General features: G+C 36.2%; 2 protein-coding genes across 2 annotated transcripts in view; one reads left to right on the top strand and one right to left on the bottom strand.

Annotated features, from left to right (window-relative positions):
- The window catches only part of acad11 (acyl-CoA dehydrogenase family, member 11), a 69,865-nt gene that overhangs the window by 22,493 nt on the left and 33,979 nt on the right, over nt 1-13,393 (top strand). The gene's annotated exons all lie outside the window — the stretch shown is intronic.
- On the bottom strand, nt 4,912-10,827 carry ackr4b (atypical chemokine receptor 4b). Its single transcript, XM_079600931.1, has 2 exons — nt 10,650-10,827; nt 4,912-7,725 (listed from the first exon to the last, which is right to left on the bottom strand). Exon 2 carries the CDS (start codon nt 7,717-7,719, stop codon nt 6,586-6,588), a length of 1,134 nt encoding a protein of 377 aa, XP_079457057.1. The 5' UTR covers nt 7,720-7,725; nt 10,650-10,827; the 3' UTR covers nt 4,912-6,585.

Raw genomic sequence — 13,393 nt, 5'->3', positions numbered from 1 at the left:
TGTGTGTAACTCATTACAAGTTATCAGATTACCTTTTCAAGGAAGTAGTAAAGTAACGCATTACTTTTTCAATTTACAACACAATATCTAAGTTACTTTTTCAAATTCAAATAAGTCCTCATGTTGAGAGAAATAAAGTGAGGAGGTGTGTGTGTGTGTGTGTGTGTGTGTGTGTGTGTGTGTGCGCGCTGTGTAAACATGATTGTTATTGTAGTTCTAGACTAAATGTGAGCATGCTAGTGCTGGGCGGTTTGACCAAAAATGTATATCACGGTTTTTTTCAAAATTATCCCGGTTTTCCGGTTTATGACGGTTTTTTTTTTTTTCATGCATAAGGTGTTCAATGCATTTTCTACTGGTTGAGAGAGGAATTACTGCAGTAAATCGACGTAGGATGGTCTATTTTACTGTCATTAGTGAATATTGTAGAATAATTCCACACTAGTAATACAGGTTTGCATGGCCCCAGAAGAGCCAGTCATGATTCTAATGAAGTGAGGAATCAGAATGCAAAGACAATTGCAGTCAAAGTACAGAACTTTTACTGTGCAAATTTCACAAAAATATTTTTTATGAAAATTTGATATACACAAAAAAATAAAAAAATATTTGTATAAATAATCTTTATTTAAATTTCGTTTTTTCTTTATTTAAATTTCGTTTTTCTTTATTAAAATTTCGTTTTTCTTTATTTAAATTTCGTTTTTTCTTTATTTAAATTTCGTTTTTCTTTATTTAAATTTCGTTTTTCGTTTATTTAAATTTCGTTTTCTTTATTTAAATTTCGTTTTTCTTTATCTAAATTTCGTTTTTCTTAATTTTAAATTCGTTTTTTCTTTATTTAAATTTCGTTTTTATTTATTTCAATTTCGTTTTTATTTATTTAAATCTACCCTTTACTGTGTCAGTAATTTGTTAGTCAAAAAAATATTAGATTACGTTTTATATTACTATAGCCAGTGTCCGTTCTCGGAGCAAATAAGCCCTGCCCGCTTGAGGTGCGCCGCTTCCCGTTCGCGCTGTTCTATAGTTTACTAAAGTTTATTAATTCTGAATGTGTCTGAATTCTGAAATAATTCTGAATGTTGCGTCTCGCGTGTCCATCTATATTGCACCAAATGCGACACTGCACTCCCTTGTGAAGTCGATTGGATGAACGGTTCTCGAAACCTTTTTTTTCTTTTTGGAAACCAAAAAACCTCCAAACAACAGCCCCGGCTCCTCTTTTTGGCACAAGTTCTTCTGTGTCATGTTCTAGTTCTGCAGCATACATCTTCCCTGTAACGTAACACCAGAGCACTGCTGTGTTTACCCTCACCAAGCCTTGCAACATTGTAAAGGGTCCGTCTGAAACAGTGTCGCGCAGCGTAACGTTCGCTCCGAAGACGTTGTGTAATTAAATACATCGGTATGGCGGTATATTAAAAATGTATATCGTAACGAAAATATACACCGGTTTTCGGTATGAACCGGTATACCGCCCACCACTAGAGCATGCATTCACTCATGTTACTTGCACAAAAACATTCAGTATTCCTCAAAATGAATAAAAACAGTAAAATGCGATCTCAAAATTAACTATATTAAATGACACAAATATACTTTGGTTAATAAAGTGAGATTAAATATTAAATAATGTCTTTGCTGCTGACCTTAAATGATCTAATTCAACCATACTAATAAAAAGGCTTAAAGGGCCTTAACATTTGCCAAAAATATAACTTTTTGTTGTTGTTATTAAAAAACAAACGAGCAAGCCCAGCCCAGGTGAGAAAAAGTAACGCAAAAGTAATGTAACGCATTACATTTTATAAAAAGTAACTAACACAATTGGTTAATTTTTTGGAGAGTAAAGCAATACTGTAATTCATTACTTTTAAAAGTAACTTTCCCCAACACTGAAGATTACAGTCAAGTCACCTTTATTTATATAGCACTTTTAACAATATAGATTGTTTCAAAGCAGCTTTACTGTGATCGTAGGGAATTAAAGTAACAGATTATTTTGGCTTTACAGCAGCTCTATAAAGTTATTGTCCAGCTAAAGTTAGTTTTGATTGATTCACTTCCGTTGCAAAGATCATTAGTTATTAACTTAAGGGCTTAGGTTGTTAGGGTGTTACACAACACCGTTCTAACAGAAAACCCTTAATGCGGTCCGACCTGCTCATTCGCACGACAACAGTGCCTGGCGGCTGGAGAACGCAAATAGGTTCACCTTGAAATAGGTGAACCAAGGTGCATGTGTTGAATAATACACATTTTTTTAAAAGTTATATATGCACAAACTTCAAAAACGTGAAAATGTCGCTAACATAGGAGGGCACGCGCAAGGCATGTAAAGAACATTTCTAATATTTACAGAGTAAAAACTGACTCTTGAAATGTGTTATTCTTATTGATAGCATGTTATTATAACTGTAATTTTGTCATATTCATTTTATGGATTATCAATATATATGTGTGGACCCCCCTCCCTGAGGGCCCCTGTTACTTAGTTCTTAGTACTTAGTTCCCTGTCCAACGCCCCTGCTTCCATGTCTTGAATCTTGCACGCCTAAAAGAGAGGGTCAAAAACAGGATAGACAATAAATGATGATGTTTTAGTGCTACACAATTAATCGTTAAAAGATCACAATCTCAATTCAAACATTCACACGATCTTATTCCTAAATGACAATGATTTGGCTATGTCTATTAAACTTTTGACAAGAACGATCACAACAGAACATTCAGATCTGCATTCGTGCTGCCGCTGTGGCAGAGAGAGCAGTTGTCTAGGTATAAAATAGCTTCACAAACAGTCTTTTCAACCCCACAGTATATTCTGTTATAATAATTCAAATGCTCACAGAAGTACTGGGATAAACGTTTCTAGTTCTGATATTAACACTGAAGTCTATGCTAGTGATGAGAATTTTTAAGTAGCTTGACGCTTTAAAGCTGCAGTCTGTAGTTTTTCCTCTTTGTCACCATCTCTGTTCAAAATTTGCAATTGCAGTTATTTGTGGAATTATCAACTTTACGTGGGTTGTGCCTTGTGCCCCGGCACGGCACAGTGCGGATGAATCCAATGTTTTGAGGAAATGTGCGGCTGTCAGTTGGTGTGGATAATGTCATTCAGAATCACAGATTTTACTTTTTGGAAGTATGACCAAGATAAGAATTTTCACCGAAAAATTGAATCTGAACAACAAGTAAGTAACATCCACTGTTCTGACCAACTAAGAGGGAAAAGGCATTGTAGTAAATCGTGCTGATTAAATCTAACGTTTGCTTATCATATCACGTCAAACTGTACTTTGTTCTCAAATTGTAATGTTAACAACTTCAGCATTAAATGACTACATTTAATGCCCATCCGATATTATCCTTGTTTTCACATGTGCCCGGTTGCAGTCTCTTTTTTTCTGTAGCCACTCCGAAGTCTTTTGCAATTTACAACGGGTGAATCTCCAGTTGTCACTGGTTGAAATTAAATGCTGGATTTTCTTAAAATTGTCAAAGTAAAAGTTGGAAAGGGTTTCTGAACAAAACAATGATACTTTGGCCAACCGCTTCATGTGTCATTACATCCCGTAACCCACATTCAGGCCATGCATGCATCTGAACACGCACTCACAAACGGAGAAATCTAGTCATTTGTAGTAAACACTCTGTCATTATAGTGAGTAACAGCTTCTGAGCATGCTATTAATGTCCTGACATTGTAAAGCACACACAAACACAATTGACATTTGCTTTGGTCGAACGAGACACACTCCTGCAAACGTCACCCACACATGTAATTATTTATCATGATATTTATCTACAATATCTAAAGATGTGTCATGGTCTGCATGACACATCCTTAATTATTGTTATTGGCACCTGATTTGGGTCTGAATCACTTGATTTGGCTTTAGATTTTTTACAATTTTCCATCTATGATATTCTTTGTTTTCTTGTCTTTTTCCAGTTCCTCGCCATCTGCACCTTAGATAAGCTGTTAAATCATTCTTCTGCTGCTCAGCATGACCTCTGCTAGTCTCTGAGTATATTTCCATTTTAAAGTCAACAATCAAAATGAATTTCCTAATATGTTACTTTCCTTTCTTAATTCATGTTCATGTTTTTTTGTGCATGCTATATTAATGTGTGCTGTCTTTGTAAACTTTCACCAAAATGTAATAACTTTCATTTAACTGTCTCCTAAATTCCTTTACTTTTTTGGCTTATGTCATTATTCCTTCCTTTTCAGCCCTTTCAACCACTTGTCCAGCTTTTGGCATGAAACTGCACTTGTCATGATCTAGTCAATTCCAGATGGATAAAATAAAATAAATCAGTTTGGGTGGCTGTTGCAGCAGAAGTATACCTATTTTCCATAAAGTGTAGCTTTAACTGTATTATCAAAGTGCCCTCATTTAAATCAAACAGTTTTGTTAAATAATGCCAACTTTTAAGTATCTTAAGAGGAGGAACTTAACTTCCTGGACTCTTCAGAGCACCAGACATTAATAATTCATAAAAGTAAAACATATGGCTTTTTATGTCTAAAAACTTGCTCATTAAGCCCAAAAAACTCTTGTGTAGTTTCTCTCTCCATGCCTCTCTCTGTGCTTTTACTCCCCCCCCCCCCCCCCCCCCCCCCCCCATTTAAATAAAATTATGGTTGACCACTTTTATTTTACTGGACCTCTTTTTCCAGTCTGCTTTCCACATATCATCTGCGCTGTCATAATAACCTCCCCATTAATTTGCATACTCTCCATCAAAGCCGCACACTTTCAACAAGAATCAGATGCTGTGGCTTCTATCTTGTGCATAAAGCATAATCTTCTGTACATGTGACTTGTGTATGTCGGTGTTTTGTGTTTTTGTACAAACCTATGAAATCACACACATCATTCAAAATCATGGCAAAACTCCAAGTGTATAAAGTAGGCTTTAATTAAAACATATATTTACATTGGAGATATATATTATTACTTTACAAATACGTAACGTCTTTCTATAAGTAGTCAATATAACAACTGATAAATGTTCCCACATGGAATCTGTGCTCTGTTTTTTTTTTTCCATTTTCTGCACTGATGTGGGAATTCTGTGGAATATAATTAACTCAAACTGAATAAAAAACACTATTTTTGTTAGCAGAGACCATTAGTATCCAAAATATTTAATAAACACACAAGGCTTGTTAAAGACAGATTTTGTGGAATTCTTTAGGCACAGATTCAATGCAAGTTTACTGATGAACAACATGATTTGGTCCGAAAGAACCAGACAAGTCTTCTGCACAGACAAATGACCAGTCTCCATACTGCTGTGGTGAATCTGATCTTCAAGCAAAAGGAACTGAATTAAATATTTGAATGCTGCCGATCCACAATCTGATTTATGACTTGTGATGTAGCTTGAATCATAATCACAATGTGTTCGTTCGTTGGCCAGAAGAGATCTGACTGATGAAGAGATGTCACATGATGGAGTTTGGGCTCCTTGCCACTGTCACCTCTGGCTTGTTTAGTTGGGGACACTTAGGGTGCTTTCTTTCATTTAACTCTTTTCTATCATGCGCAGTACACGTTTGCGATGACGTAATATGCACGCAAATGCACCAGGGTTCGATCAGACCAACGATGCGGGGGACGCCGGTAACAATCGCGCTCGGGCTCGGACCGCAACAAACGAGCCCAGTGTGAAAGCCCCCTTAATATTCAACAATGTTATTGATTTGACTGCACTGACATTGGATGAGAACTGAACTGAGCTGGATGACGTTATTTTTGTTTTTCTGCGGGATTGCTTTATAGATTAAATTAACTAATTAATTGATGATCTTTACAATGGAACTGAATTGACACTTAATTGACTTCAGCTGAAGAACACTATTTTATTTTAGAGGTGCTACATGTACAGCCAAAATGAACTCTTTGCGTCATTGACTAATTTTCCTGTTATCATTGCAAAAACGTATTTTGAAACAATCTGCATTGTATAAAGCGCTATATACTTAAAGGTGACCTGACTTAGATTTTTTACTTGTATGTTAGGGTATGTGTACAGTTTGCATGTCATACATTTCATCATCCGCATAGTATGTGCATACTTTACACACCCAGCTGAATTTTTCTAACTGCACATACTCTGTATGCTCAAGCTTTCACATGTTCCTTGAATTCCTTTGCTCTAATTAGTTTGTCTACAATGTGGCAACACTTTTGATTTTTGTTTTACCGTCAAAAAAGTAACGGACATGGCAGCACCAATAACAATAGACGAGAGCTTGTATGAGGGGGTTAAGAGATGACAATTTTGGTGTAAACTAATACAACAATATTTGTATCTTTCATAACTTCAGGAGAGAAATATTACAGACACTGGACAAGGATGAATCTTTAGTGTACATGTGTCGACACCCTGTGTTCGCTATTAAATGGAGTATAAAACTGTACTAGGACAAAACTGAACTATACTTTGTACTTAATGAACATTGTACATGACTGTTATTGTCAAAGTTACTTAAACACCATTTAAGTACATTTAGATATAAAGTCCTGGTATATAGGCTAGTTGTCAGTCCTCATAGTTATTGCCATGTCATATGGTGAAGGTAGTCGTGTCTTCATTTTCCGACAAAGAGTGAGTCTGGACTTGTGTGCCTGACTTAAGGGAGATCTCAACAGTGGGCTGCTCGTTGCCATGCCGATACCCTCTGCCTGTCTGGCTACAGCGTTTGACGAGCTTCAGAATATGCATTTTAAAGGACGATCCAATAAAGACGTAGAGCATGGGATTCAGGCAACAATGCGTGAGGGCCAGACTCTCAGTAATTTGATTGGCCCGGTCCAGGTTTTTGCTCAGCTCACATTCCGTCACTAAAATGTAGATCACATCCAGGGCTTTGACCAGTTTTACCAGATTATATGGGAGCTGAGTCAATAGAAACACTCCTACTACCGCTATTAACACCCGAAAAGCTCGCCATCTTCTCCCGCCGCGTACCCCCGCTGTAGCGGCCTGACTCAACGCTACTCCCACCCTACAATAGCAGAACACCATCACCAGGAAAGGCAGAAGAAAGCTCAGAGACACTTCCAGAATTTCCATAGTTGCTTTAGCCGCCCGTGCCATGCTTTGCGGGTAAACTGCCCGGCAGTTATTACGGCCGTTGGAGTTCGTCACTGTGTAGAACACCATATCTGGCAATCCCAGGACAATGGCGAGCCCCCAAACCAGTAGGCACATGATCATCCTCTGCCTTCGGCCGTTGTTCCTGTTTGGGGCATGGGTTGCGGTGGAGCCTCTGGTTAGGGCACGATAGCGGTCTATGCTAATGCAGGCTAGCAGCAGCATGCTACAGCTGAAGTTGGTGGAATAGAGGGCGGAGGTGATCTTACAGGCGGCTATACCAATCTCCCAGCCGTTCACTGCATCTGCTGCCCAGAAGGGCAGCGTGAGGAGCAGGAGGAGGTCTGCGAAGGCCAGGTTGAGGATGAAGACATCTGTCAGGGTCCGTAACCGCTTGTGGGAAAGGTAAACGAAAACGACCAGGGAATTTCCGGCCAGGCCCAGAATCAATGCTAGTGTGTAGACAACTGGCAGAAAAACCCCAGCAAAAGACCGGACCTCTTGTTTGTCGCAAACTGTGTGCATGTCATAATCCGTGTCATAGTCACTGTGGTTAGAACTATTGTTATGGTCATAGTCATGATCGTTATCATAAAAGTCCATCTTGATCTAGAGAGAGAGAGAGAGAGAGTGGATGAATGTAAACATTGCTGATGGTGCTACATTTAATTTTTAGTTCTTTATACACTCAGAGAAAATGTGAAAAAATTGCACACATGGAAAAAACTATTGGTGTAGAATTTACTTTGAAACAATTTTCACTTAGAAATTTTGTTTAGAATGTCTGAAATAATCTTTGTTTACAACTTAAAATATTTTTTACAGTATATCTTCACGATATAATATAATATGATAAACACTTTACTGTCTGACTGAGTGACATTTTTCTGGCTTCATACAATATTAAACATATATACATACATACATACATCCATACATCCATAAAGGACACAAATATACATTTAAAATTACAATCTTAAAACAATACTCAAGTTCTTCAATGTATGTTCAGTCTGGGAGTATCAGTATATATTAATTCACAAAATGGTGACACAAGAATAATAAAATGCCACCCAAAGAATCAATTACACATCTAATGTGCATCTTTTGCTCTTTATTTTGCTGCGTTAGTGCTAAAAAGATTAATTTTCTTCTAAGTGAAAAATAAATAAATAGTAGAGATACAGTAGAAGTATGAAATTGCTCACGTCTGTTTGTTTCCAGACAGAATTGCTTTAAACATCCTTTAAATCACAATTAAGACCTCCGAACATAAAATAATAGCTTTCCTCCTTACTTTGAATGTTTTGGACATCTTAGAGTTCAAACAGGTTTTTACCACTAATTGTGTTTTGTAACCTTAGAAAATATATTTATATATTCATAATTTTTATTGAATATATTACCTAATATAATACATTTTATCTGCTTTCAGTGCAGATTATTTTTACTTAATGAAAAAAGTTGTCAAGTGTTTTTCTGCATTACAAACTGGCAATGAGCTTTCATTTAGTGAATTTTCGTGACAATAATCTGAATTATGGAGTTTATACGTTATCTTAAGATTCAGCGCCTTAAAACTCACATCTGTCTATAATAAAGTCTGCATAATGCCGTTAGATTCTGCACAGCCTAACAAATCTGATTACATTTTAGATGTCTGTGCACGCTTTATCGTTTTTTATTTCTTCTTTCATTTAATTGTCAATTTAGTGTGTCATCTGTGCTTCGTTCTAACTTGAGTGTTATTTTGTTTGCTTGATCCACGTGTACCTTCAAATATGCACATTTTAAATGAGCGAAGTGTGCAAGACAAAAAACATTTCTGCAACAAAAACCATACTGATAATTTCTTCCATGTCGTCATTCCTATTCAGTTTTCCAGAGGGTCTTGATTGAGATCATCATCTACTTTTGACAGAAAACTCCCTGCACGTGTGTGCAAATTTCTTAGCTTGCCAACAGTATCTGAGCAGCTTGCAGTGCTGTTATCTATCAACGTATACAGTAGCGCATGTAAAGAAAAGCCCATGGACAGCTTTGTAGCTCTTGAGCTTTGGACATATTATAAGCTTTGTATATTTGCTATAGTTTATGGAGTGAGGGAGAGTTTATTTAACCCTGAACGATTTCAGGTGAAGGTTTTAGAAAAACATACTGCTGGTCGTTTGCATTTCAAAACCGCAAATCCTTGACTTTTGCCATCTGCTCATCTGGAGTTGCACATAGCACTGAGTGTACCTGCCAATCTGTTGAACACATGCTCTTTAAATAGGGGTGCCGAGCAGATCGGAATTTGTGTGTCTGGGTGATAAGCAAACCTGGTGTAAAAGTAAAAATTCAATTTAGCAAGTACCAGCGAAAGACAAAGTTGATATACCACACTGTGCTTTCCAAATGCTCTACATCAATCAAAAGCTTTTCAAAAAACATCCTAGTTATTAATTATGATCCGCATGCCTCTTCCAGAAAAGACGTTTTTTGGGATGATACTTTTTCCGTCTTGTGGAAATGGTTTGGCTCCTGTGCTTGAAATTGTGATGGTAAGCCCCATTTTTTGGCCATACAACATTTCTGAACATGAACATGTTAAATTTCATAATGTCATACCTAAAGCCTATATTATACTTTGTAAATTTTTCAAATGACAAAATACAACTTTTTGTGGAATATTTTGCTATAAAAGTTCCCCTGTGTTATTTGTCTTTCATTTTGACTGGTGGCAAAAGTGTCCAGATATTTTTTCAGGCCATTTTGTAGAAATATTAAATGTTTGTATATAGTACCTTGTATCTTTTAATAGCAAAAGTTGCAGTTTATCCGTTAACGCGGGAAGTTTTTCCTAGGCTTTCTGCATAATACGTGTGTCTGTGATCCAGTGTCTGAAAGGTGATCCACTTTTCTTATTCATTAATCCATGGCTGAATTTGTAGTCTTATTGAATTACCTCTGTCTATTATCCAGCTCAGGGGTTGTTACACCTATACACTGTCAGTTCAACACTGTACAGGTAAACCCTCATTCCATTCTTCGTTCTCACTGGCATACAGAAACAAGAGCTTTCTTTGCAAACACGTCTTTCATTGAGTCAAATGTATATTGTGTTCCTGAAACCTAAATTCTTCTGTGTCATTGTTTATTTTGAACTTTACCTTCCCTGTCATAAAACCCTTTTGAGGATTGGTGAGCAGGACTTTGCTTTGACTTAATACATGACAGCAAAGAAATGAAATGCAAAAGTAATACTTCAAACTTACATAAAACCAACTAAAGAAATCTAAATACTGACATTTGAAAGCATAGTAAATGTAATTACCATAATTCACCATCTGTTGTCACTTTATCGGGCATTTTTTTGCTGTATTCTTAAACCAGTGTTTACTTTGAATGGCGATTCTCTAAAGTTTCTCTCACGATTGTCCCCTGTTTAGCTGTGACAGTAAGCGATCATCTCAGAACCCTTAGACTTTGAGCTTCCCTCAGCTTTGATTGGAATATGACTGTTGCATGGGAATTGCAGCGATGTGTCTTACCTCTGTTTGAAGCGTCTGAGTCACACTCCGTCCAGGAAAGAACTGCCTTTAGTCCAGAGAAGTGAAACACTCAGTTGATAATTGCAGCTGGGGCAAGAGGACGGCCACGGGTGTGTGTTTGTGTGTGCGTCAGAGGAAGGAGAGGGAGACTTAGAGAAAATAAGGATCACCCTTTTCTAGTAGGTTACAGAAACTCCCTCGCTATGTTTTCCTGATCATCTTCAAGCTGAATTCTTGAAATTCCAGTATATTGTTTTTATAGCATAATAACTGTTTATAATATATAACTGTGGTACCTTTTGAAAGGGTTATATCACTCAAACAAATACAAGTTAATTATAAAATATATTATATTTCTTTACAGGTAAACCAAAAATGACCAAGTGGTTACACAAAATTAAGCACAATGATAACTATAAAATCATTTTCAAAACAGAAACTCTTTTAAATGTCAACATAACTGAACATTAAAAAAGTGGTCTGCTTTTACTCAACTTGACTTGAATTTACACATAAAATAAACACATTATAAAAGCACCATGTGTATTATCCTGATCCATTATGCAGAGCAAGAGATGTTAAAGCAATACAACGTTTCTGTTAATGCAACAAATATGATTAATATAGTTCCAAACCAAATGGATTAAGTACAATTTAATAGTTATATATTTAAGTGGAGTAAATTTAATGGAATTAATTTGTAATCAAATATTCAGCACTTGTGTTGCTTTAGCTCATATTAAATAAATAAATTGAGCAAAAGTCTTATCTTATCTCATCTTATCTACTCAGATTGCTCTTGCAGATGTAGTTTTTATGTAATGATTAATGTTATTATCCCTGCATTGAGCATATAGTCTGACTCTAAGATAAATATCTGAGTGCAACACCCATGCAGACTTGGGTTATATTGGTAAGCTGCACATTTTTGTGCACCCATAATAAAATATGTCTTACCAGGTCAGTTACCAGGTCAATCACAGAAGCATTTGTTATTCATAGTGCATACACTTAAAAAAATAAATAAAATAATCTAAATCATTGTGCTGCCCTAATCTAAATAGGGCTATAAAACAGTGGAACATAAATTAGGGGTATTTTTCACAACTGGCATATTTCCCTGAGCTAGTTATAGGCTTTGGTTCAGGAAATCAGTGTGTGTAATTAACTTTACAGTCTTGTTACTGCTCTTTTCCGAGTGCAATCATTTACTTTGTTTGCCTAGGAAAGTAGCTGCTGTGATTATTTTTCTAAAGAACGACTATGTTCAATGAGGATATTAGCTGTGAAGTGTGAAACAAACTATTTGATAGAGGGTCTTGTCTGACTGGTGTAATTCCTTGCAGTAGCTCATATGTGCTTAATCCTTTTATTTAAGAGAGCACGGCATTCCGAAGGCCCTGCGTGATTTGTTTGTTTGATTGAGTCTGTTCTTTATGGAATGCACCATGGAGCTAACGGTCGCGTGTTTGGCTGCTTGTACGGGGACAACCTGCAGACATGAAAGGACAAGTCTGTCATATCACACCCTGAGAAACAACCTGTGTTTTCATTAAACAAATTACTAAAGTAAGAGCCGTTGCTTGCCAGCACATATACATACACACCCACACACAAAAACACATGCAGGCTTGTGTGACTAACTCTTCCTTAGGAAAAACACTTGTCTTTCCAGAAATTTTGGTGTTTGTGGGTTCTTGTGTTTTCATTTCCCATGGTTAAATCATAACAGGTATTTATTTTCTTTTGTAACTGAATTTAATTTAATTTAGGTTAAGCTAGGTTAATGTGAATAAGCAAAAATAAATAAAAAAGATATAACCGACATTTTTGTATTACAATAAGTTTTCGGAAAGGTTAGTTTAAATTAGCAAAATCTAATTAAACAACATGGACCAATTTTCATACATTTCCAGAACAGAAATCTGAACATTGGATAAAGCCAGTTTCAAAATGCTTTTCATTTTGCTGATATATTAAATTACATTTACAGATTTTTTTTTATCACACATAAATCATAAAATACCATCAACATCCAGAAAAACAACAACGACAAAAACATTTCACCATTTTTTTAAGAATAAAATTAATAAAAGCAGGCAAATTATATATGACCCCTCTGTAAAATCACTCAGAATAGAAATAAAACTGTTAATTTTGGTGTATGCACGTGCTACTGAAGTGGAGATTTCTGGCTCAGTACATAAGAGAAAACTCATTTTGAGAAAACAGTCTTTAAAGGTATGTATGGTGTTTGAAATTTACAGATAAAACTAAATAAAATAAAGTATTTTGATGTTTTCTTTCCACTAGTCTGAAACAACATATTATGAAAAGTCAAATAGTCTGAAATCTCAAAATTGACCAGGGCAAGAATTATAATTTTTTCCTTAAGTGTTTGAGCATTAAATGAGCATTAAATGTCTCCAAAAAACACCCTTTGTGGACCTCTAAAAACATCCACAATTGAATGAATGGTTCATGAATAAAATAGTATTTGGGCTATTTTACAGTAAGTGTAGTTCCCTTTCAGTCAGTCACGTTCGACGTTACGTCAGAAGTGAACTGACGAATTGGGATCTCGCCTGAGAGCCCAATCACCTTTGAGTGTAAACTAAATGAGTCAATGGACATTGGCATGCAAAATTTGCATCGTAAACTCCACCCCGCGAATATAAGGAAGATCATATGCAACATATATTCAGCTTTTCGGTTCGGAGCTGAGCACTTGTGTTGTTCTGCTG

Source organism: Phoxinus phoxinus (assembly GCF_949152265.1).
Source record: "Phoxinus phoxinus genome assembly, chromosome: 24".
Classification (NCBI taxonomy): Eukaryota; Metazoa; Chordata; class Actinopteri; order Cypriniformes; family Leuciscidae; genus Phoxinus; species Phoxinus phoxinus.
This window is presented reverse-complemented; position numbering and strand designations above follow the sequence as displayed.